At 36.1% G+C, this 26,977-nt stretch overlaps 1 protein-coding gene across 9 annotated transcripts in view; it reads right to left on the bottom strand.

Moving 5' to 3' along the window:
* Nucleotides 1-26,977, bottom strand: part of GALNTL6 (polypeptide N-acetylgalactosaminyltransferase like 6) — a 451,443-nt gene that overhangs the window by 228,526 nt on the left and 195,940 nt on the right. For all 9 annotated transcript variants that reach the window (XM_069013725.1, XM_069013734.1, XM_069013727.1 and 6 more), the window contains one exon: nt 19,858-20,024. In XM_069013725.1, the coding sequence (XP_068869826.1) occupies nt 19,858-20,024 (167 nt within the window). The remainder of the gene's footprint in view (nt 1-19,857; nt 20,025-26,977) is intronic.

Below are 26,977 nucleotides of genomic sequence, written 5' to 3'. Positions count from 1 at the left end.
GAGCCTGCAGCTGACTGAAGAATCATATGACAGGATAAAATTATAACTAAAGAAACTCAGCCCTAAAGGGGCCATTGGCATTTCTTTTTTTTATTTTACCTTGCTGCTGCAGGATGTGCATCTGTTCACTTGCTAGATACTTGACTGCATCTAAAAACATTTTGAAGAAATACTTAAAATGCAATCTCAACAGTAATTTAACAGTAAGTTTAAAAAAAAAAAAAGGTTTTCCTTGTGTCATAATTTCATAATTTCTGCCTTTTCTGGAATAATTGAGACAATTTTGCTGCTGTTATTAACAGGCAGTTAAGAACTACCTAGAACACAAAATATCTCAAAAAAATGTAAGATGAATACAGATGCTGTGCTCTAAGTTTAAGTAGATAATTTCTTTAAAAACATTAAAAGCCAGATTCGAGTTAAGAATCAATTCTGAGACAGAAGAGTAATTAGGCTTAACTAAATCAGAGGGTAGGCAAGACAACTGTGCCCATATCTGTGCTGAATACAGACTTCTGATAAGATTTTCTGTTTTAATTTTGCCTACACACCCTGCTTAGTTACCACAATATCTATGCAAACACATACAAGTTAAAGACTGTCTCAATCTGTAGCATTATTGCAGCAGTGTTAAGGAGCAGATAGGACCAGGAAGGAGTAAAACCTGTATTTTATTCAAAAAACTACTTTCTTCTCCTCTGTAACTTGGTCAAGTCAGAAGCCCTTGGCACTCCATCTTCACATGCACCATTGTAACATCATTACAGATTAAAATAAAAACAAACAGTCCCCACCAAAAACCAAAATGAGGACACTCTTGGATATAAGGACAAAGGTTTAGAAACTGCACAGATGTAACTTTCAAGAAAGGAAGGCAAAACAGGTTAACAGCAAAAGACTCTAGTGTTTGAACAGCTAAAATCAACATTCAGCTCCCAAGGCAAATGGGTTGTTCAATGCCATAGCAGCCTACTCTAGACGTGTGACCACATTTAATGCAGAAATTATACTTGATCTGTATCTTAGAAGTCTGGTAGATGCTGTATAGTTTCTTGTTCAGTGTTTAAAAAAGCGATACATTAAAAATCACAGTATAATATGAAGGCTGCAATATAATATGAATATAAAATATACCATGTCATCCACTAAATATAATTAATTGCCATAAAGGTATGTGCTTTAAAAGTTAAGATGTTTTAAGTAACCATAATGGTCTGAGATGAAAGTTAAGCAATGTCAAGAATTCCTTATGCCTTTTTCTCCTTTTTCACTTTCTTGCTTCAGTCATAACCTACAGTCAGCTTAAATCACCCCTGACAATACTGAGGAAAGGCTGCAAAAGCAGCAATTAGGAACACTGAAAACACACAAATAATTTATTGTCACACTGGGAACAATTTGTGCCTGATACTAAAAAACACTAGAGTCCATCACACCACAAGACAGTCCCAGACTGACTGTCAGCATCAAGAAACAAATCTGGGGAAGTGCTGGCAAAAAAGGGAGGAGTGAGCAGAGCCTGTGGTGAAACCTTTATTGGGACATTGGGAAATAGGAGAGCATTCTGAATAATTGGTTCCCTCTTTCCTACCACAGATAACTCCTTCCTGTTAATCTCCACCATCTGCATTTTGAATTCTGGCTGCAATGCACCACTTTTTAGGAAAAAAACAAACAAACCACAGTTAAAGGGACTTCCATAATGAGTGAGGAAACATTGAAAAAATGATGATTGGGTTTAATGATCAAGCGCACCAAATGGAGGTCCTCTTTCTTTCTTCCTAATCTAATTTATGGTATACTGCAATACTGGTATATTGACCATTATTGTCAATGTAACCTGAAGTGTCACTCTTGGTAGCACCCTTCACTTTATGGAAAGATTAAGCAGATAGTTGAATAATTCTATTATAACCAAATAGGTGCCCAACTACAGTTCTGTGACCAAAATAACTTACCCATTTTAACTCTTCAGTCGTAGTCCACTATTTTAATGATTTATCAAATTTTTTTCAAGCCCAATTTTTATGCTGAGGCTAGACATAATCTGAAATAAATCATTAATATAATGCCAATAAGACCAGCCAAGTTAGGGAAACAACTTGCTCTACAAAGCTGCTGACCTTCCACTTCACATTAGGATTGTTGACCTTCCATTGATTCACCTCAATGTTTATCCTGCATTAAACAGTTAAGGAAAGCCATTTAGAAGATTGTTTCACTTCAGTGTGGGCAGTTTTATCAGTATAAAAGCATTTATGCTGTTAACTTTTTCCAGAACATGGGACTTACATAGTTACTGTAACAGCAGTATAGTGACCCTCAAGGTATTATAAACTGTAGGGAAAATATCCCTAAATGCCTTAATTGTGCTCAATGTAGGCTTAAGAAAAATATATGTCTTGCCTTAGTTCCTGTAGCAACCTTCCTGAGACATGCCCACCCAAAATACTTCTCTTCAGGCTTGCAACATCCACAGAACAGAAATTAAAGCAGAAGTTAAAATTGCAGTGGCCATTAAAACATAAGGAACAGAGGAATACTTGGTCATTTGCCTAAGAGCTGTATTTCCAAGACAGTAGGTATTCAAAAGTAATAAAATACAAGTATAATGGGAAGATACTAAACTTCTACAACAAATTATGCAAAAACAATTTAAACTTAGCTCATTATTCATTGTGTTGTAGCACTAGAGTACACCACACTTTACACACATCTTGTTTTCCTTGCATCCCACAGCCAACAAACATTTGTCTTACTGTTCAAACATTGGAGTCATTAACGTGTGCTTTGAGACACCACAAACTGAATGTATTCAATTGCTGTGTGATAATCTGCTGGCAAGGCAAGAGATCCGATCAGAGCACCAGGGAACGGCGTACAAGTTTAAAACACAAAACAAGCATAAATGAATGCAAATCTTGAGGCCCACATGAGAATGTTCCCACAGCAAATCTCTTTTCCCAGCTCATATTATGTTAACAATAATATGATGTTAACATAAGATGTTCTGTGCCTGTGATATTCTGTGGAATACCAACAGCAGCGATACTCGCTTGGTATGAAGCTTCTCAAATGCATCATCTTATCTGCTGGGTTAGCATTCCAGCTGGCTAGAGGTACTTCTGAGCAAACTAGTAAATGAGATGCTTTCTTTGGTATGAGACTGTCATACAAATCAACAGGAATTTTAAGGAGGCCAAGTTAATTCTGCTCAATTAGATAAGACATTGTTTGCTTCCCGGTTGAAAAATTATTTGAAAATAGACAAAATACAGTTAGATTATTACACTGGCAAAGTTACTGCATGGTAACAAAACACCATACAGACAAGAATGACTTTGGAGTTAAATATGCTCACAGATGTCCAATATCAAGAGAAGAAAATCAAGACAGATCTTAAAGACAAAAAGGCTGAAAACAGGATTAAGGTATAAAAATCCTCTCTCTCTCTCTAAGACATGACCCAATTAAAAATAAGTTTCTTATACCAGATTGCTCAACAGAAAAGGGAGAGCTTCTAAATCTGTTTCCCAGAAATTAATTACATTTAATTTTTTCTTCTACTTCGCTTTTTGCTCAATTCTATCTTTCCTAAACCAACAGAGACATAGTGTTTAGCTGTACTCATCAGACAGCAAATACAATTTATCAAAAGCAGTCATCACTCACTAGCTTTCCGCATAAAATTAAGATGCATTTTCTAACAGAAGCCCACTGACATAAACAGAAAGAAACCATGCAATCAACATAAGACTCAATGAGATGTATTATTCGCTACTTTTTTCTTCAAACACCAAGTTTTTCTTTTTTAAACACCCAAATGAATCTTGGAACACAGCCAGTTAGCCATATGAACTCAGAGAATACAGGATGAAAATCATGAAGCTGCATTAGATGCCTTTGCACATATCCAGGATATAATCCATATAAATGATGAAATTAGAATTAAAATGGTAAAATCCACAACATGAAAGTAACAATACCATCTTATTGCTTTTTTCTAGATGCCATCTTATCCAACAGTGTTCCCTACAAAGCTGCCCGACAGAAAAGAGACAAGCATTAGACAGACCCATACGTAGCTGGAAACACATGTTCCTATTGCAGTGATTACAAAGACAGTTTATTTCTTGTTTCCACACAATAAATTCCTCACTTATGTTTCACCTAAGGTTGTTTTTCATTACCATCACATGCACAGATTTTTTTTTTTTTTTCAATTTCAAAAGTAAACTGTCTAGATGACTACTATACTCTCTTGGCTAATTCTTCTAGCTTACTCTTTCTCATACATAATCAATCTACTCTAAGCCTTTCCCTGTAAAACAGGCAATATACCACGGAACAACATGCCTTCTGGGACAAAGATTACATCACTGACTTTTTACCTTAACACATCAATCACTCCAATTCTCCTTGACAACTACTAGTCCCCTAAAGCCATGCAGGAAAACAGTGAAGAACAGTGTTTTATATCACCCCAGAGCTGCTTCATCGGAGACCCAGAAATGAGCTGCTTTGCATCTCTTTGACTTGTCATGGCTTAGTCTAAGTATTTTAATTAGCCCCTGCATTTTCTGAGCCTTACACAAAGAAGGAAAATCAGATTTCCAGGTCATTATTATGAACCGCATTACTCCACTTCCTTCTGCATTCACTATGCTTGGCCACTTCTGGGTGCCAGCCAGCCAACCATCGCTTTTGTGACACGTGGCAAGGCAGCTGTTAAACTCCTCGTCAGAGGTACTGACCTTGGTCCTGTAGCAACTCAGTTCTATTTAAATAATAGTGGGTTGACCCTGGCAGGACACCAGGTGCCCATCAAAGCCTCTATCACTTCCCTCCTCAGCTGGAAAGGGCAGAGAAATATAGTGAAAAGCTCATGGGTCAAGGTAAGGACTGGGAGAAATCACTCACCAATTACGCTCATGAGCAAAACTCATTCAATTTGAAGAAATTAGTTTAATTTATTACCAAGTAAACCAGAGTAGGATAATGAGAAAATAAAACCAAATCTTAAAACACCTTCCCCCCACTCCTCCCTTCCCAGATTCAACTTCAGTCCTGATTTTCTCTACCTCCTCCTCCTAAGTGGCACAGGGAGACAGGGAATGGAGGCTGCACAATCAGCTTTGGCTCAGCCACTCACTCCTTCCTGCTCACGGGGAAGACTTCTCATACTCTTCCCCCATTCCACTGTGTGGTCCCTCCCATGGGAGACACTCCTCCACCAACCTCCCCCAAGCTGAGTCCTTCTCAGACTTCAGTTCTTCAGAAACTGCTTCAGCATGGGTCCCTTCCATGGGATGGAGTCCTTTGGGAACAGACTGCATCAGTATGGGTCCCCCATGGGGTCACAAGTCCTGCCAGTAAACCTGCCCCAGTGTGGGTTCCTCTCTCCATGGGCCCTGACAGCATCATGATCCAGCATGTGCTTCCCACTGTGTTACAGCACCCTTTGCCATTCCCCTGCTTTATGGTGGGGCTCCTTTTGGTGGATCTCTAATCCTCCATGACCTCCATGGGCTTCAGGGGCACAGCTGCCTCACCATGATCTGCACCACGGGCTGCAAGAGAATCTCACCTCTGGCACCTGGAGCACCTCCTGCCCTTCCTTCTTCCCTGACTTTGATGTCTGCAGAACTGTTTCTCCCACATATTCTCACTTCTCTTTTCTCTGGCTGAAATTGCTGTTGCAGTTACTTAAATCTGTTATCCCAGGGGTGCTACCACTAGAATTGATGGGCTAAGCCTTGGCCAGTGGCATTTCCATCTTGGAAGTCAGCTGGCATGTCCATCTTGAAGCCAGCTGGCATTGGCTCTGTTGAACCTGGGGGAAACTTCTGGCAGCTTCTTCCAGAAAATACCCCTGTAGCTACTCCCACTACCAAAACCTTGCCACTCAAACCCAAATACAAACATGAAAGAAAATACCAAATGCCTGATTCATTACTCTTCAGTAAAATTTCTTATGAAGGTGGATAAAAGCAAGTGCTGAGACAGTTGAGCCTCAAGAAGGGACAGTTGAGGGGGCACTTCATCAATGTCTGTCATTATCTGAAGGGAGGGTGCCAAGAGGATGGAACCAGGCTCTGCTCAGTGGTGCCAAGCAATAGGACAAGAGGCAATGGGCAGAAGCTGATGCACAGGAAGTTCCACCTGAACATGAGGAAGAACTTCTTTACTGTGAGGATGACTGAGCACCAGAACAGATTGCCCAGGGAGGTTGTGGAGTCTCCCTCACTGGAAAGGAGGGGGAATTGTCTCCCTTCTATTCAAGAGCTGTCTGGATGCAATTGTGTGCCATGTGCTCTAGGATGACCCTGCTTGAGCAGGGAGGTTGGAAGAGATGACCCACTGTGGTCCCTTCCCATTCTGTGATTCTGTGAATTGTGTTGCTCAAAGACTTAATGCGTTTCTTCACACAGTGCATTTCTGTAACTCATTTACAGGAGAGAACTAGCATGCCACAGAAGAGGCATGCTCATTTTAGCAACTTTAGAACAACTCATTCTCTCAAAAAATGCACATATTAAACACCTTATTTTATACATTGACAAATCAAAGAAAGAGTAATTGAATTCAAGAACAATTTCCATAAAACTAATATTACTGGTTTCCTTGTGTAATAATTCTAAAAGCAACAGAGATAAATAGCATATATATCTGACAGCAATCCACAAAGTTGGATTTGAACATTCAATAAGAATCTTTTTATGGCAAGATGCTCTTTGAACGATTCAGAAAGCATTAGATAATACTTTTCACAAAATGGCTTTGAATAAAACAGTCAATTAAATAACTGAGTATGCTACTGTCAGACAACCAACATTGCTCAAAGTTCTTGACTTGTTTTTCTGAAATACATCTCTGATTGTGAATACTGAATTTACTACATCGCTTATATTTATATCTAATACTTAAGTAATTCCATTTACACCCTGTATATACATATACTTCTAACAATATGTTAGAAATATTGTACCAACAACATGTATACACAACATGTATACATACTAATTAGAAAACTAGGATAACCATTTCATTCCAAAGCTCTGTCCAGCTATCTAAAGCAGACAAGAAGAATTCTAGTATTATTATTTGTGTATAAATATACTCAGAAAAACTGCTTTTACCTTTACAGCAGATGAGAACTTGCTTTTAGATGTGTGACTGATACCTGATTAATCATAGAATGGTTTGGGCTGGAAGTGACCTTAAAGATCATCCACCTCCAACCCTCCTGCCATGGGCAGGGACACCTTTCACTAGACCAGGTTGCTCTAAGCCAGAAATGGGGCATTCACAACTTTTGGGCAACCTGTTCCAGTGCCTCATCACCCTCACAGAAGGAATTTCTTCCCAAAAGAACATCTAGCCCTACTCTCTTTCAGTTGAAAGCCATTCCCCTTTGTCTTATCACTACATGCCCAGGTAAAAAGTCCCTTTCCAACACTCTTGTATGCCTGTTTAGGTACTGGAAGGTTGCTCTAAGGTGTCTCCAGGGTCTTCCCTTCTACAGGCTGAACAACCCCTCTAAGCCTGTCTTCATAAGAGAGGTGTTCCAGCCCTCTGATTCTACAGTGAGAAATTAAGAAAAATACAGCTGATTCATCTTAAAACACAACCTTATGCAGAGAGATAAAACTAGCAAGGCAGATGCACCCCAAATTTTAAAATAAATGCATCAGAATTATATTTCTGATCTCAATTTTTTTCTGTCAATCATCCTTTTCTGCTATGATCCTCCTCTCTGTTTCCTGCAAAACAAATTCTCATTCCTGTCCCTCAGCTCCCTGCAGACTGTACTGATCAAGATCCCATCAATAGACATTTTGTCAAGAATAACTTCACCATCATCCCTATTTTTTCGCAGCTACTGAAACCTGGAATCATTCAGGTTCCCTGGGATTTGGTATCACATTCCATAGTTCTGAAGGGGTTTGCAGCTTCAGGGACACTGTATTTTGGACAAAAATCTAGAAGAAGCGAGAAAATCTCCTCCCCATGATGCTAAAGAACACAGCCTGAGGGAGGAGATTGAAGACAGGAAACAGAAAAACTGTTTTTCTTCCACTACCTGTGTCTTATATACAAGCAGGGATGTAACTCTGCTTGCAGGATTCTGCTACCTCTTTTGTATTTACCTTTTAACAACAAGAATGCATATGCATTTAAGCAGCTTTACAGAAACACTGCAAGGATGCATGACCAAAAACCCACATATGCATCTGCAGTACAACTTATAATAGCAAGGTAGGCTAGACTGACACCTTAAGAGTTAAAAATTATTTCATACCAAATAGTGTGCAGTTAAATCCCCAATTTACCTCACAGCTCATGCCACTGCTTCAGTAATGCGGGAGTGCCACACAAGTTACAATTTTCACACCACAGAGAAACCACTGTGAAGCAGCCAGTGTGTTGGAATAGAAGGTGATTCCATCCTGAAATAAAATATCATCTGCCTAAAGAAAAATTGTTTGGGGAATAAACTGAAAGTGAAATGACTGTGCCACATCTTTTCAAACATTTCATGTATGGAATTGCAGATCTTGGGGGTGAGGTGGGGGTGAGGTGTGGAACAGGTGGGCTTGTTGTTGGGGAGGCAACTGTTCTTGGGCACATGACAGGATCCTTTTTTATTCTTACTAAAGCATGTTGCTAAAATTCTACTCAGTATATATACCAGCTTAATTAAACAGTCTAAAAGAGATACAAGCAACTTAATCACAGATACTTTTTCTGTCAACATAATTGATTTATACTAGGGCAAGCTCAACCGTTCTATTACATGAACTCTAAAAGTACCCAGGGACAAACAAAGCCCACTACAGCACAACGAAATGCAAGTGATTGTACATACAAAAAATTAAGATGACACCATGACCAACAAGTGTGCTAGAATAGTTTATTATTTAATAACGGCATATACTTTCCAGATTTTCAGACTTCTTTGAAGTGCTCCCAAACTCTACCCCATTGAAATAAAGGAAATTTGCTTTTTGTTGAATTTTTATAACTATTATTTCACTGCCATTCATAATCAAGGCATAGCATTTAAAAAAAAATATTACATTTTTTAGGTACAGCTTAACTCCATGCCCACTCCATGAAGGAAACCAAGTTAAAATAGATAGCACTTCAAAAAACTAAAATGAACATGGGACATGAGAAAGAAAAAAAGAAATTAGCTCACAGTTCTTGCTGAAGCTCTGAATTCAGTTCAATTACCTGAACTAGCAACACTTACAAAACTCTACAGAAATAATCAATTCAGTTCAGAAGTAATCATCAATTTCCTTCGAAATTTAATCACCTCTACTTCAGGAGTACACATAAAAAAAGGGGCTCCAGCATAATTGGCACCATCAACCTATTTTACGTTTCACACCCTTACATTCACAGCTGGCACACAGATTGTCACTCACTGACTAAGAACATGATTAACTTTCCTTCAAAGAAAAAGAACACAACCAGGAATTATGTTTAAAAAAGGATACATCAGGTCCGTAACACACTGACTAGATACACATATTGGAATTTGGCCCATAGTACACTTCAATGCTGTGTTCATGTATTATTACAGCTTGTAGCACAAAGCTTGATTCTTATCATTAGTATCAAACTCCCAATACAAAACCACAAAAATGAGGTTTGCAGATAAGAAGCAAGCACTTCAGCTAGTGTTTACAAACACATTCAAGAACTGCAGTACCTTTAGACTCAAATTTAGTATGGATTAATTTCATTTTTTCCATTCATTAGGATAATCTGTCATTGCTTTCGAGAGTTAAAAGCTGCAGCAAGTAAACCACTCAAGAACAAGACTAACATCTGTTCTGTATTGCTTTGTAGTGTTAAAGGATACTGTCTTCAATGATATTACATTTGCTTGTACATAGAACATCTTCCTTTCTTCACACCAGGAACTGCTTTACGCAAGCCTATGGCAGTAAGACCTTTGAACAAATTTTTTTCAAATTCTCCTCAATGAATCAGTTATACTTGAAATATGTTTTAAAGCATCATCACTGTCCACTAGAACATTTTTATATATGTTTACATATGTTTATAACATTTAAAAATGTGTAACATTTTTAAAAAGAAACTTTGTAAAGTTAGAATATTTACAAAAACATGAGCGGATTTCCTTGTTGACTAGAAATAGAGTACCACAAATAACAATCTGTGTCTCTTCTGTGATTAAATGAGGCAGGAATAGAGTAAAACAGCAAACTCATGCCTATCCTGCTAAATCTAATGGAGTAAGTTTGCTATTTTGATAGCTGTGCATAAACAGCACCTTTTAGAAAGAACGTTAACTTTTTTCTAAATTCAGTACTATGCCCTTCAAATGAAGGGGAAAAAGAGACCTTAGGCAGACATCCTCTTCTACTTTTGCTGAGAGATTTCTACCTATTAAAGAATTATTAGGTCCCTAGTAAAAAAAATAAAGATAGAAAATATTGTAGAAAAATATCCTGATGTAACAGTAGAAGTTAGATTACATATGTTAGAAAACCAGAACAAACAACACCAAAATCTGCCCAACTCCCACCCTCCCTCCCCCCCACCTTTCTGACAATTGCAACACTCACTCAAGATTTGAAACCCAGAAACCAGACTGGAAAGTCTTCATTCCTGAATGCCATGCATACGATTGAAGTACATTTTACCAGTGTGATAAGAAGGGTTTTCTATACCACATGAAAGGGTTTTCTATACCACATAATCCCCAGCAATCACCTGTTCTAAATGGTTAGAATTTTCCATATTGTGTAGTGCATTCTGCTTTCATGACACACTCTCTCATTGTTATCCTAATGCACATTTCTTGAATTTGTGGGGAGGGCAGTTATGGGGATTCCTACAGCAGGTGAACAAAGGTTGCTAGGTCACCGACCATAAATGAAATCAATGTGTTTGTTTGCCTCTCTGTTCTGTGTCTCTCAATTATGCAGCAGCCCTGCAAAGCTGCAAAAACCAAAGTGTGTCCTTGCTCTCATAATGCATAAACATACAACTGGATAAAAAGGGGAAAAAGAAAACCACCACCCCAAGTAAAATGAGTTTATACCTGTAACTTGGGAAGGCAGAGGAGAATGCTAAAAGCTCTTTGCATGTACCAAATCATCTTGCTTCTGGCACTCTTCTTTATCAAAATTTTCCACTGCATATGGAACTTATTCTAATTTAGAAAACATGGTTTGACCCAGTCCTATTAAAATAAATCCTTTATAATTGTTCGATACAAGTTATTAATGCTTTGTTCACAAATCAGTAGCATTTAAAAAACAAACTGCGCATGACAGAGCCATTAAAGCTTTCAGCCATTTATAAGCTTCATAAAATTGCCCATCTGTCTGAAAGATGCATGAGCTCAATTTGGGAAATCAGCACACACAGAAAAGCCCCCAAAGTTGACTGAACGTCTGGATAGCGATTTCTGAGAGCAACAACATTCCCTTTCAAGTTAATCGAAATTATGATTGCATTTTTGTACAAGAAGATTTGTAACTAGACAATTCCATATGTCACAAATTCTTCCTGTGAGACACTGAAGAGCAGTGAACAAACATGCATAAGTACATTTTTGATTTTCAACTGCACAAAACAAAAATCTGCATAAGCATATACAACACTAAACAGATGCTTTTGGAAACAGGGCCTTCATTTATTCAGAATAAATAAATAAAATAAATAAAAATGATGGTGGAACTGTTTGCCATTATCCAGGAAAGAAGCATCAGAAACAAATGCTGTCAAATTATGTACTGGGTTATCTCAAAAGAAAAGCATCAAGATTAAATTAATATAGATTAATTTCAACTCTCAATACTCTAAGAAAATATTCTGTAGGCTTTTATTCACTTACTTTCACAGAAACAGAATATACCAGAACTTTAATGGAAATTATTAACTGTTTTACTCCATCAGTGAAACAAGGTCAGAACACCTATTAGAACTCTTTAAACATGTCTGATTTTGTCAGGGTTACCAAAAATAAAAGGGCAGGACAAACCTTTGTTCTTCATGTATAAAGCTTTGAAGGCATTCATTTGCTAACCTCATTACAGGATTTTTCTTCTATCTTTAGGATGTGTTAAGATTTAAAAACTAAACACTCACTAGCAATCCTACATACAAATCAGTCTAGAAAACACAAAGGCATGTAGTTTGTGGGGGGAAAAAAAAGCCTTAGGTTAGCAACCAAATCAATGTTCTCCCACTCATCTCCCAGGGAAACTATTAGATACTATGGATACTCTGTATCTGACTGTAAGGACTTTTACAGACCTTTTAGTAAAACACAGTGTTTTACTACCAGAATTATGGGTTTAAAATTCTCTTATGAGTGACAATCATAATTTCCTGCTTTGATAATTTCACAGCTTTCCTTTTACCACCCACATTTTTTTCCCCCCTCTTACTTTACGTGAAGAATCAGAGAATGAACAGGAAAAAAAAGGTTCACTCATGATTTGCAAACAGGAAAAAAGGACAAAACAAAATACATTTATAATACAGTAAAATGAGGTAAAAGGTTTTCTGAAATCATTTTCTCTAAGATAAAAATGTAACTATGGACAATACTATTGCTTGGTGATTACAAGCTTACTTGAAAGTCTACGTTCAAGAAAGGTGAAGTATATTTTTAAAACCTACTTAGGTGAACTCAAATATTGCAATTAAGGCAACCTTGACTGTAACAAACCATTTTTGGAAAGATTACTGGGATGTCAATTCGAAAGCTTTATTACACTTTATTAAACTGCAATGAACTTTGAAACCTGAAAGTTGCTCTCTCTTTCTGTATACAATGAGAAGATAATGAGTTATTTAAAGATAACACTGGAACAACACTCATGCATGAAAAGGATCATGAATAAATTTCAATTTTAAATTAAAGGAAATTTTCTAAATAACAGCAACTAATATTTGGCAAGAATCCTTTCTGTTGATACTATGGCAAAATCTAGTTGACAAGCTTATGAAAAACAATCCTTTATAAGATCTCAGGCCTTTTCTCCTCATTCCTAATAACAAAGAACCACCCAGAACAGAAAATTTGATCAGTTTGGATTTGATCAGATGGAATGTTGGCAAAAAGTCCAGAGCAACAGACCTCAGCTTCCATCCTAGATCACCTGCCTGCAGGTTTTAATCGTGAATATTCAGGGAACAAATCATTCGAAAATGTAAAAATTAGTTAACATCTCCATTACACTACTCAGTGAAGTTGTGGAAGTAATAAATTTAGAATCCTAGTTAAGAATTGCACAATGCAAATAAGACAAAAAAATTCTCAAAGCTTATAAAAGAGAATAAAAAGTTAAAAAGAAACTTATAAAAGAAAAAAGAAATGTAGGGAAATGAAGTATAAGAACAACATCTTTTCAAATTTTTCAGAAACTAATGTGCATCTTTTCCATAGTTCATTAACTGAAGCTGAAGAAGATAATTGTGAGATAATTGTTCAAGTCTCTTGTCAAGTTGTTTAGTTTATTACTGCAATGTATTAATGCTTTTTCAAGGGGAAAGTAAACAGCTGATGTTTCAGAGAAAAGCCAATGTAGAAACCAATGTTTATGCAGGTTTTAAAATTTTTCTTTCTGTTTGCAAGATCAAACTTGAGTATTCCACATGAGGAATTTAAATTGAATTATGGCTGAAATTACATTATTTTAAACCCTAAGGAAATGTAAATCAAAGCTGAGATGCACAGTAGAAAATTTGCCATATGAATAAATGTGCTTCCAGTATTTCAAGATTACTCAGAGTGACTACACTGTTTTAATCTGAGACTTCAGGTATCTCACAAACCACACTCAATACAAGCATGGCACAACAGTTTTAGAAGCTGACACCCAGAGAACACAATCTTGCTAAGTACAGGCTGCTCATTGGTTCCCATCCCAAAAATTCCTTGCATGTTCACAGACCAAAGGGATGCAGTGTGTAGGCACAATGCACACCCATCAAGAAGTCTATAGGGTGGGCAACTAAAGATAGATTGACCAATATAGAGCTTGTGGAAACAAAAACTCTGTATTCTGATTCCACAAGTACTCAAAAGTGAAATTAATTATCTATTATAGTCAATCTGATCAACTATGTGAAAAACAAAAATTTGTTTGTATATTAATATTTTGTCACTGGAGTTTTAATTTTTACAGCCAAGTTGTATCTGGATTCCCTGTATACATTAGGATGTGGGTATACTCCTAAATTTATCCCACAACAGACACATTCTCAATTAATTCTGTCTAGGTAAAGTGTAAAACTTCAATTGTTTGAGTTCTTCCCACCTCTCGCCTTTCTCACAACATGACAATACTTTTACTCGTGCAAATGAAATACATTTTGAGATGAGGTGCAGTTGCCTTCAAAATGACCATTATTCTTCTGAGCTGAACTCTCACCAGCCTCAGGACAACCCTTTATTTTCCCACTGGTAAAGCCGTTCTGTCAAATCAAAATGCCTTCAGTAATGAAACTGCTATTGCGAGGTACATCAAGAAGCTGAATGTAAAATCTTGTACTCTATAATCTCAGAAGAAAAACTCAACAACAGAATTTGAGAATGTACAGTGAAGAACAGAAAACTTGGTATTACAGATTCAAATCAGTTTATTCCAACCTAAGCACAGATCTTTTAAGTTGTACTTGTTACAGTGGTAGTATTTTATTTTGACCGGAAGCAAGTCCAAGTTTCATGAAATTCAAATCACTGAGTGCACTGTAGAGGAAATGAATGAGGCATTTTATGGCTCAATATCACAAGTATAAAAATGTAAATACTGCATTTAGTTAGATCTCTAGTCAATATAGACATCTTGAAACTGAATTTGTTTCATTTTCTATTTGACCTTTTCCTTTTTTTAAATCTCTTTAAAAATCAGACTGACCTTCATATAGGGTTAAAAGTTAAGATATTTTTTTTTCCTGAGTATTACACATGATGTAGTAATATGTCAATATTAAGGTCAACATTACTTGAAAACTTTGCTGTATTTAACTCTGCTCCTATAAAGTTTTGCTTATGCTACCAGTGATATGCACAGTGCAACTCAAGTTGCTGGGGTCACTCTGGGTTCCAGGATGCTGCATTAAGCAAGTGTGAAGCCACTGCAAATTCTTTAGTAAGCAGAAAACATCTCTTCACCTTTGTAAAATTACTTGTCTGCAGCAACAGGCTTCCCAGCTGGTAAGGCTGTGTGTTTCAGGTATAGCTATTCATCTACAAACCTAATAGATTTATATGTGGATTCATCCTTACTTTCTTGCCAATAAGGCCTTACATGAGCTATGCCTAACAGCAATTTTTGGAGATACGAGCTTTCATCATACTGAGAGTTTCTGTCTATAGCAGAGGTTTCCTACGACAGGACATTTATACAATACAATTTCACTTTCATTTAATCAGCAAGTTGTATCTAGCCATGATCTGAAGCCAAGCATCCATACATTTGAATTTCAATTATGTTGCATAAACTGTCTAGAAACAAAATACAGGTAAGTTCAACTTCATGCAACAGCATGTATTCCTTCAGTGGAAAGTGGTGCAATCTGATAGTCTGATAGAGCTGCTCTGCTTTTAGCACAAACTCTCTTCCTTTACTCTTCCATTATTGTATAATATTGTATATTATATACAATATATACAATATTGTATAATATTGTATATTATATACAATATATACAATATTGTATAATATTGTATATTATATACAATATATACAATATTGTATAATATTGTATAATATGACCAGAACTACAGTTTAAAAAGCACCCCCAGTCATACATCAGGTCTTCTTCCACGTTCACAGAAAAAAAGCACATTACTGGCACTGAACTTCACCAACCAACTAAAGCTCCAATGAAGTAGTTACAGGTTGCTTTTGCATGCTGACTTCCATGTTATTAATCTGGGCTATTCAGAGGTCTGACACAAATCATATGGTACCTGATAGGGGACACTATGATACTCTCAAATGAATAGTGGCCCAGAAAACAGACCTAAGCAAGGGGACAGATACCAGAGAACATAACAGACAGCAAAATGAGAAGGAACTGGCTCATCAACATGCAGGAAAATTTCCTAGTTTGTCATTTTCTACCAAAAAAATCCCCAGTTCATTGCCAGTGACAGGAACTAATTGAAGAAGTAGCTGCTGGCTACTAAGTTTTCAACTTTTTTTCCCCTTGGCAAATCTGAGGATTTTTTTCAAACTAAAATACTGCCAAGTAAGTGTTACTGCTAATAAATTTGTTGGCTGTGGCACTGTTTATTTTTTCTTCTAATAGGTGCTGTACTGGTTCAAGAACTACGGGATAATGTCAAAATGCTTGGTAAGTCAACTTTACATTCATGGGCATATACTGTGTTAGTAACAGTTTAGAGGTCTGACTATGCTAACAAAGTCATTAAAACATCAAAAGAAATAAAGGTTGATGTAAAAATATATCAAATACAGGCAACCTACATGAACTGTTTAACTAATGAATTATGCAAATCTATGTTTCCCCAAAGTTTTAAAACATTAATTATAGTTATTATTCTTCTGTAAATGCAAGCTGTTCCGTAACTGAACCAATGAAAATTTGCTGTCTTTTTCAATTTCCCCTTTCCTTTAAAACTGTTGCCCACATTCTGCTTCTTGCCCCTTTTCAGGGATCTGCTGACAGACTAACTTCAGAGCAACACCCTATCTCTAAAGTCAAACCTTCAAACCAATCCTCCCCACCTTCCATTTCAAACAACCCTCACACAAACACCAAAACTCTCCCAGAAAAAAAAAGTCACTTTCCACAAGGCTCCTGTTCCCAGAAACCAGGGTCACAAAACCAGAGCTGCACACAAAGCCACTGCAGATACCTGACACAGATGTGTTGGTATCTCCAATATAAAGGTTCATTTTCCATGACACTGAAGCTGATGGGTCTTTGAGTTTGAAATACAGGGCTTACGCGAATCAGGTACTGGATTTGCAATCCCAAATCCATCACAAAGTCAGAAATACTTTGCATGCTTTAGTATGCAAAAAATATGTACATCATTAAATTGCACCCTTATTGTATCCAGCGCTTTCTAAGGCAAGCTAAGTAGAAGTCTATTATTTGCCTCTCCTTTACAGTGCTTGTTAAATGACAATGTATTTATTCTACATATATTAGAGCACCTATGAACTCTTGATTCAGTCCCCTTTCATCTCACCAGTACACCAACATTTGTCCATTTGTGTTTACAATATAAATCAAAGCTGTTATTTTTGTTGAAATGGAGTTCCACTAAATCAGATATTTTTATCCAACCCATTGCTTCACCATTTTTAAATATAAGCACTCTCTATAAGTTATATGAATAAAGAAATCTTGCAACTGTGTGTACCTATTCTTAAATCTACATTTCTTTCTGTCAGAGATGACTTCTAATATTCACATAGTCTTTTATATTAAATCTGTCCATAACCAAATATGGCATTTCCAAGTTTCATAATTTGCTTACCTCCCTCTTAATACCAAGCCTTTAGTCTGTACTATATTGCTATTTAAAGATGTGCAGCTGTCCTTTTACTTTTATAACATCTAAATGTCATAATTTATTCTGAATATTATGCATGAACTATCTAAGGGTTTTGATCATAAAAGCCAAAGGAGTGAATATGAATAAAAAGAAGGCATACAAGTAATTCTGCAGGCAAACCAGCAAACTCTTGGTATCTAGCTGTTCACTAAAACATTTTCATCATTTGTTATCAAAAGTTTTTCCAGTGTATTTCAGTACTTATGTTTGCATTAGTTAAAAACACAATACAGTCTCATTTAAATAAAGTTTAGAGGATCACAAATACATGAATTAAACCAACTGCAAAATGATTCAACTAACCTAAAAGTCAATGTTACTGAATTCAGAGTAGAGACGCAGCAGATTTTTCTTGTGTGTTCTCTCTTCTTAGAACATACAGTGCCAAATATGTTCAAGTTCAAAACCGGCAACGATTCACAAGCCCATTTCTGATCTTTATTTTAATAACATTGATAAACAGAAGTAAATCATTCTACTGGCACTGCACTTCCAGGCCCAGCTTCATCATACAAGTTTGCTTTGTAAATTTCTTTCAGTTTTTCAAACATACATTAAACACTTTTGTAAAACATTTCTATGCTATATGAACCACTTCCAGCTGAAAACTGTTTCACTGAAAAGTCAGATAGCATTATATAACTGGAAATGAAGAAGACTCTGGAGATTTTTATAGTGTTATAGCAATTAATATTACTTCCAGCAACCAGCAGTAACTAAGAGCATGCAAGAAAGAGCAACAGCCTGTTTACTGACATCAACTCTTTTTCTAATAACCGGGAAGTAGATAAGCTTTACAAAACACTAACACATTTAAAAATGTATCAACAACAGCAACTATAATCTTAATTAAAAAATGCTACAGTATTACCATATTGAGAAAGCATAGCCACAATAGCTGCTATTTCAGAAAAAAGCCCAAAACTAACCAACCAACCAAAAAAAAAAAAACAAAAAAACCCAACAGAAAAAGAAAGAAAAAAGCTTCTTTACTTGTCAGATACCTCATAAAACCAACTTACAGACTTCCCCATGAGTTATTTACTGCTAGGAAATTGTTAGCCTGCAGAAACAGCCTGGTTGTGCTGTTTTACAGGTCTGGTTTCAAAAACTCTCATCTGTGGTCTAGATTTCATAAACATAGAATAGTCAGAACTGTACTCACTTTACAATTTCACTTAAATTGCATTACAGATCGAGAGGCAGTTCATCAAAGGACATATTGCAAGTAAAGCAGCAGATATGAGAGGGCAAGATAGATGTGTGCAGCATTTATCTTTCTAAACCCTGAGATATCAAACTAAAAAAAGATCTTACAAAAATGATTCTGCTACTGCAGCGCTCCACTAATATTTCTCTCACTCACCCAGGGGCTTCTTAAAACAGCAGGTCAGAAATCTATTCCTCTAAGTTGCTAGCTGAGACAAAGGTTTTAAGCAAAACATTAGCAAAGGGTACAATTCTCTCTTTTACTGTCTATTAATCTACTGAGAACAAAGCTCACATACACACCAGAAGCTGATGTTTCAACAGAAACAGAAAACCCATCCCCCAAAACACCAAAGTCAAAGGTCTTCATGCTTAAAAGTTCTAAGACATACACTGAAATTGAAAAAAAAAAAAAAACCTCTTTCCCAATTCCATATCCTTATCATGGAGGAATTTTACCTAAAGAACTGTTAAAATTCATTTAGGGAACTTGAGGCATTCATTTTTTGTGCTGCATTCAAGAAGTAATGGTAGCATATGACATGAAGTGAACAAAGTTTTCTTAATTTTACTATATATAAATTATATAAACTTTGATCAACTATTCTAAAGCATTTTTTTCACATTCTATTCAAAAGAGCCTCATTTATTTGTATGGTTATTTTATACTAGTATGTGAATCTGCCTAGCTCAATAAAATTCCAGGATCAAAAGCTAATTTGTTGGATCCAACATGGTCAAAGTTGATACATTTTTCAGAGCAAAAGAGAAACGTAGGGAAAAGATGAGGAAATATTAAAATTTGCAGTATTTCAGTAACAACATTGAAAATACAACATTAAGAAGGGCTAATGAACAGTTCACAGTCTCTCTTCCCTTTAACACGAATTTCAGTATTCATGCCAAGCAAAACGAAAGCCTCTTATAAATGTTTATTCCTGCTAAAAATCAAACAGTACATCAAGGCAAGCAGTCCAGGTCTCCTGCTGTTGCTTCCTGTATGGACCACACTGCATTATAAGTTTCAAGTTAAAACAAAACCAGCTGGGCCTTACCTCTGTCGCTGAAGTCATCCACCAGAATGATCTCTGCGATGAGGCTGTCTGGAGTGCGGTTGATGATGCTGTGGATGGTGCGCAAGAGCGAAGTCCAGCCTTCGTTATGGAAGGGGATAATGATGCTGGTGTTTGGTAGTGTTTCCAGGTACACCTTGTGCTTACAGCTGGAGAGGCAAGAAAGTAATTGCATAAGCATACTGAAAATCTCAGTTGGCATATGCTGTCATCCATTTGGGCAATTCAACCAACATGGTTTCTGGCATAAAATTGAACAGTGCAATCAAGCAGTATTTTCATGTGAAAATAACTGGATTGTTTAAAACACACTGCTTACAATACTGAGTAAATTGAACAATAACAAAATTTGAGCGGAATGAGTGAAAAAAATCTAACTGGATGGAATTCTTTTCCTTCACTGAAAACTTTTTCCTGCAGTATGACAGATGACATATCTTCTACGACATCATTTCCAAAAACCAAATCCTCTTATCAAAAAGAACTCTGAAGCATAATATGAAGCTAATCTGAAATGATCGTTTGGTCTACAAAGAAATAAACTCTAGAAAACAACTCAGTATTATTCTGGGTGATATGTGCTTACAATATGAAAAACAACATCAACCACAAATACAACTCCGCATCTACAGATCCAAAATGATTGCTCCTATCAAATATAGAGATAAAAACAACACACAATTCTGGAAATGCAGGCTCATAAACAAGAAAATGTAAACAACCTTTCATCTTTGAAAGGAAAGTGCTGTATTTTCAACATCTTAATTACACAGCAGCTATGGAATATCAGTGCTTAACCCGGCTGCTTTCAATATTGACTCATTTACACATTTCAGAAAGAAAAAACCAAAATGCTCAAATAATGGTTATGCAAATCAGTTTCTCCTAATATTCAAAAATATTTTATGACAAATGTTTAGATTACTGCAACTGATAGGACCTCATCTTTCATGTTTTGTTGAGAAAGAGAAAAAAGGGACACATTCCTCTGTTATTAACAAAGCCTGGCATTTTCACCTCTGGGGACACAGTAACTGAATGATTTCTCATTCCTCAAAAGAAAGTCACATCATGATAAAGGTATCCCTAGAGCAGAAACCTGTCATCTTTGCAATAAACAAACAAAATTAAAAGTTTAGACCTGCAAATTCTAGGTTTAAAAAAAAGTATAGATATCTTTGCTCCTTGTCAGAAAGCATACCTACACATACCAAACACTGCTATAGGATATAATTTTAATTTACATGTATTTGCAGCTTAGTTTGCATTTTCTCTTTATAAATGTCACTTAGAAATCAATATTTACCAATACACTGTACAGCTACCACACTGATGAAATGTTCTAAAGAAATAAAAACTCTTAGGTACTACAGTTGTATTTGCAAAATATTAACTGTTACGTACCTGCAAATAAACTAACTAGCTTTTAGATGCTCTCCTAAAAAATTAAGATTTAAATTTGTAGTTCAGACTTTTCTTCCTAAAACATAGTGAGAATTAATTTAGTGACAAGCCATTTTCAGAAATAATAACTGTGGAAACTTTTTAATAAACAGCTTGCTGGTAAAACATATATGCACACTGGAAAAAGGAGAGCTGCTTTGCAAGAATGTGAAGTTCTGGAAAACGAGTGCTCATTATCTAGGGGCAGAAAAGTCTAAGTATGTATATTCAAATGTTTTGTGAGAAAATCTGCTGCAGAAAGAGAATTTAGTAGAAATTCTTTTTCTTATCTGTTGGAAGAAGTACAACAAATGAAGCCTATTAATACGTAACTGTTTCAGTTGCCCAATTAAGAATTATGCCTACCAATCCAACACCTACTGTTGCCAGCTATTTGCCAACAGGGATGCTTCTTGGACTAGAACAACTGTAACTACCAGACACACATGAAACTCTCACATGATTTTTGAAAGCAAAAGTTCTTCCCTTTAGCATTTTCAACTCCCAGTAATTAAGATTTTAAAACTAGTAAATTTCTACCTCCATAAAATCCCAATCCAAAAAAAACCAAAAAAACCCCAAAAAACCAAAAAAACACTGCACAATACCAAGCAAGAGAACCCCACATATGTCAGACTAACAACTTCTAAAGGGTAAGAGGAAAAAAAATACTCAAAACACCCAAACACATCAGAATGACATTTTTTTTAAAGTCACCTTTCCAGTATAACAATATACCTTTTGAAAGCAGCTGTACTGAAATGTGTGTATTTGCATGGTTAATATTGTAACCTTATGCGTGTAAGGACAGCGAAGGTTGTTGGATTTGGATAGTCTCATTGACAGTTTCAGAGTAATTACATATTCTTAAGTGATGAGAAAAAGAAGCAACATTGATGAATTTAGTTTAAAACTATTCAATTCTTCCTGCTGAACAGATTGCTCCAAAACAGAGCCAGACTTAGAAGAGGAAAGCATCTTACACCATCTTAACATTTCTCCATCATTCAACTTTGACCTTTAATCCTCATTTACATTTACTCTTGATTGCCATTGCAAAGGTATCTGGCTATATGTGAATTGATTTCTAGTAAGAACCACAAACTACCAAAATGTCCTTTTCTGCTTTTATCAAAAAAAACTGGTCAGATTTCAAATTTATAGAAATGAAACCTTAAATTTCATTATTTTCTACTGTTAAAGACAGTCTGCTAGGTTTTATAGTAGTGCTCTACTTGCCTTTCTTCAGCAAGTGGAATTCTGCTCATTTTTAGCCCCTTGTTCTCTGTCATGAGACTAACTATAAGAGAAGGTCACTATTTTAAAAAGCATAACATGAAGTATGTTTTATGTGAAGTTCTACGCAACATTGTCCCCAGCAGAGTGCAGCTAACTCTGTGCTGTGATGGGCTGCAGGACAGACCTGATGGATAGCTGGAATGCTCGGGAAACGGCCATGAATTGCAACAAAGATGCAGTCAGGCCTCCGCAGCTGAGACACTGGATGTACCACGAGAATAAACCTATATATGTTTATGAGAATAAACATATATAATGCATGCATTTGTTCAAAGCCCTTGAGTGTGCTTCTTTATATCCTGAGTTTTAGAAGTGATGCCAAATACCCTGACTGCAAAAAGACTACTTAGAAGCTAAAGACATTGCTTCTTGTTTTAAAAGGGAAATTCTTGAGTCTCCAAAGAAATGAAAAATTGCAATTCAATATTCTTTCATGCTTCCTGAAGAATGCAATCTTACCAGAACTGATTAAAATAAAATATAAAGCAAGGTTTGCTGTAGAAAGGAAAAATGCTATGTATAAGAGATTACCATAAACTCATATACATTAGGTAAAACCTTCTGAATTATGATATACATGTTAAATGAAACTGAACTGACTACCTATAGGAATATTTAAAAGGCTATTGAGCAAAATTGTACCTTTTCCCAGAGCCTCAAAATTTTAGTGGAAAATTCTATCAAACTCGTATCAATTTAGCAAATTTTAGTACTTGCACACATGACCTCCAATTGTCATCCTCCACATAAAGACACTGCAAATTACTTGCACACTTTAGATGAATGTAGGCTTTATGTGGACAGTAAGTATCATTCAAGTAGTTTGAATGGCAGAATAAAGTGTCCAAGCCATTCAAGCCATTCAAGTGTCCACTGACATTCACTGAGGCTTGAAATACTAGGAAATCCACAGAGGCCCAGAAATAAATCCTAAAATCAATACGCAAAAAAGGTTAGTAGATTTAAGACAGACAGATAGCCAGTTCAGCCAGTTTCAGTGAAGTAATTAAGGGTTTGCTCCAAGATGTAACTCAGCATAGAAAAGATTGATATGTAGTTGATGTCAATCAACTTTACTTTAAGCTCTCTTTTTGATTATGAAATCATAGCTCGACTGATAAAGGCAAACGTATTACTGAAGAGCTTTAGTGTCACATTCTATTTTGACTAAGGAATTAAAAAAGAAAAAAAAAAATCAGTGGTGAATTGAAAAATGGGTACAAATACTAAGTCTTTCAAAATAATTTTAATGGTAATGTATTATTTGCTACTTTTAGCTTGTTTCCATCAGGCCTAGTTTTTGCCCTAGTGGCACTTTAAACTGGATTAACTTTTAAAGTAACATATGAGAACCCTGCACTAACAAGACTGAATTAAATAGCAAACGAAGATGAAGACAGGTCATTTGACTCTGTTAACTCATTCTGGATATATTGTAAAACGGCTTGTTTGAATGAAATATATATTAGTATAAACACACACAAAGTTTCAGAAGAGAAACTTGCCATTATATTTTATAATTTTGGGATTGAGGGCAGAAAACCAAATCAGCCTACCTGAAATTAGTATACCAAACTGATTTTTCACTTTGGCTTTGATCATAATAATTTCCATGAAAGTGTTTTCTGTAATCAGCTCTGGCTGTGTACGTATGCTCATCATTCCCATACTGATAAGAGGATAAATATTTACGGATGCTAAGAGCACATCACATTATTTGACTAGTCTTCCACTGTTTTTGTTATATTTTTCATCACTTTTATCCTTACCTCCATACTTGTGTTTCTTTACATAACCAAGTAGCTCAGTTCAGCAGTACTTTTAATGTTTAATGTTTGAGACACCACTCATTCACTTTGCTCAGAAACCTCACACTACCTCTTCCTCAGCTTACCTTGTTCAGCTACAGGACTAATGCTGCTTCCTCATAAGTGGTTGGTAAGTGATCACTTACAGAACTGGAAGTTTAAGTGCTCAAGGTTTGATGCCGTCTTCCACAAAGTATTCCAAAACATGCTGATCAGTCAGCTTAGCTCACACCTATGTTCATAGCTCCAGGTATGTGCCATGCTACCCCATCAGCACCCAGTGCTGTATAACAGTAAACATCTGCACATCCTGTGGTACATCCTAACTGAATAGACCCAGACCCCCAGTCTTCTCCACAGGGCGATTTTGGGATTATTCCTAGCTCTACAGACTGCCAGACTAGGCTGGTGAATTCAACCAGCTTGCCCATTTCACAGCCAGACCGGAATCCAGCAACACATGGGCATGTTATCTCTCTTGTTCTTTCACCACACAGTCTCATCATATGCAAGTAACATGCCAACTCTTCTCCTGACCTTTAAAAGACAGTGGCTTTCAGTGCTTAAGACTATACTGCCTATACTACTGATCATCTTCAGTTCATCTTATGGAATCCCTTACCAATACTTTCCTTATTGGAGACTGGGAATCCAGCTTATTGCTGAATTTCACAGTGACACATTTGATCACACAAAACAATGGAAAAAAAAATAGCTTATCATTATTCCATACAGCAAGTTAACTATTAAACCAAAATAATTTGCTTCTGTAGTATGATCCAACTGCATGCGGGTCCTGTTACAAAGCCAAATGGGGAAGAGGATGTCCATTGTGTTTGCTAGGTGAACTCTAATTTAAAGAAAGTGTATACTTTAAATTTTTGTATGTTTATACAATGCACTCATCCTAGACACTCAAAAATGCAGAACTTCTCAGAAAGAGTTCAGTCAAGTAACTACCGGTCTTTTGGTTGTACTTTTCAAAACAAATAAACGGCTGCCGCTAAAGAGATTATTTTAAGCCCTTTGGAAAGCAAGGTCATTTATATTCAGAGGGCAGTATCCAAATGCCTGAATCAACAAGTTGGGAGGGGACAAAGGGATGAAGAAGCAACAGTATATGAAGAAGCAACTAGGACTCATGGCAGGAGTATTATTCAAGGGGGTGAAGAAGCTGACAATTGATGCTAGAAAAGAGCTCCTACTCAGCAGAAACATTTTCTGCATAACCTTAATAGAATACTACAGATTGGCCTTAGTAATGTACACCAGAAGCTTTCCTAAAGATGCCTCTTTTATTGCATTTAAACATAACATTATTTTAGTGCAGCACACTAGCACTTATTTATGGAACAGTGCTGAATAATAGGTTCAGTAGCTAAGGTTAAAAAAATGGAACATTTCTTGGCATAAATAATAGATTTCTTCAAGCTTATTTATTGAAGTCTTAAATGTCAGAATAATGTATTCTGTATTATGTCTGAAATGCCTCAGTAGACAGACTCAGCAAGAAAATAACCATGATAAGCAACAGTCATCCTGCTAGTTAAGTAGCTCACACGTGTATTTTCTTACTGAAGTTATTACATTACCATTCAGAACAATGGGAGTTTAGAAGAGGACGTGCAAGTGGCATTATGCATTGCCCCTGCACAAATACTCAGAATTATTAAATAACACTTGCAATGTAGACTTTGCAAAAAAATATTTTATAAATGTTAACACTTGTGTTAAAAAAAAAAAAACAAAAACACAACCAAAAACTGGCATCAAATGATGAATTTGCTGATGAGTCCTACAATGTCATTTTCAAGATTACGATGAATCAAAAGTTATGAACCTTGAATTTTGCTTTCAAATATCGCTATCCTCAATCAATTTAGTCTCTCTTTCCATGATATTTCAGAACTTAATATCTAGTATTTCCTATCAAAGAATATCACTACATCATTAAATTAGTCCCTCAGAGACTTCTGGGTGAGATTTTTACAAACTAAGGCCCTATCTACCAGTCCACAAGCTGTTTCCACATTTTGAAGTTGTAACTGCTTTGAAAATCAATCTCTGTCCAAACAATCTCCTTCCTCTCTCCCTCCTATTAGATACTAATTAAGCACTTATTAAGATACTTATTAAGCACTAATCATACTTATGATTCAATTTTGTAATTTATTACTGTTTTGAAAAACTGAACTCCGAAAGCTGCACAGTACTGTTTATTATGCACACCTGCCACAGTCACCAGAAAATGGCTACTTATGAAACCCAAGTTCTTTAAAAAAGGTAAAGTAGAAGTTATTTGTAAACAATTTCTATAGTAAAAAATTTTAAATGCACATAACTGATAAAGTGGAACTTTCTATCAGCTTGTACTTGGCATGCTGCTCCTAGAGTTTATTTTTGGAGCTTGGCACTTGGTTCCAGCAGTTCAAGGCTTATTCATAAAAGTAATACACAGTCACACCCTTGGTTTAAAACACTCAATTATTGACTTAATTATTCCTTTAAGATACAGAACTCTTCTGCTTGGTTGAAACAAGAATCAAAACCAA

The sequence above is a fragment of the Aphelocoma coerulescens genome, chromosome 4 (genome assembly GCF_041296385.1).
Source record: "Aphelocoma coerulescens isolate FSJ_1873_10779 chromosome 4, UR_Acoe_1.0, whole genome shotgun sequence".
Classification (NCBI taxonomy): domain Eukaryota; kingdom Metazoa; phylum Chordata; class Aves; order Passeriformes; family Corvidae; genus Aphelocoma; species Aphelocoma coerulescens.
Note: the sequence above shows the minus strand (reverse complement) of the source record. Positions and strands in the feature narration are given on the sequence as shown.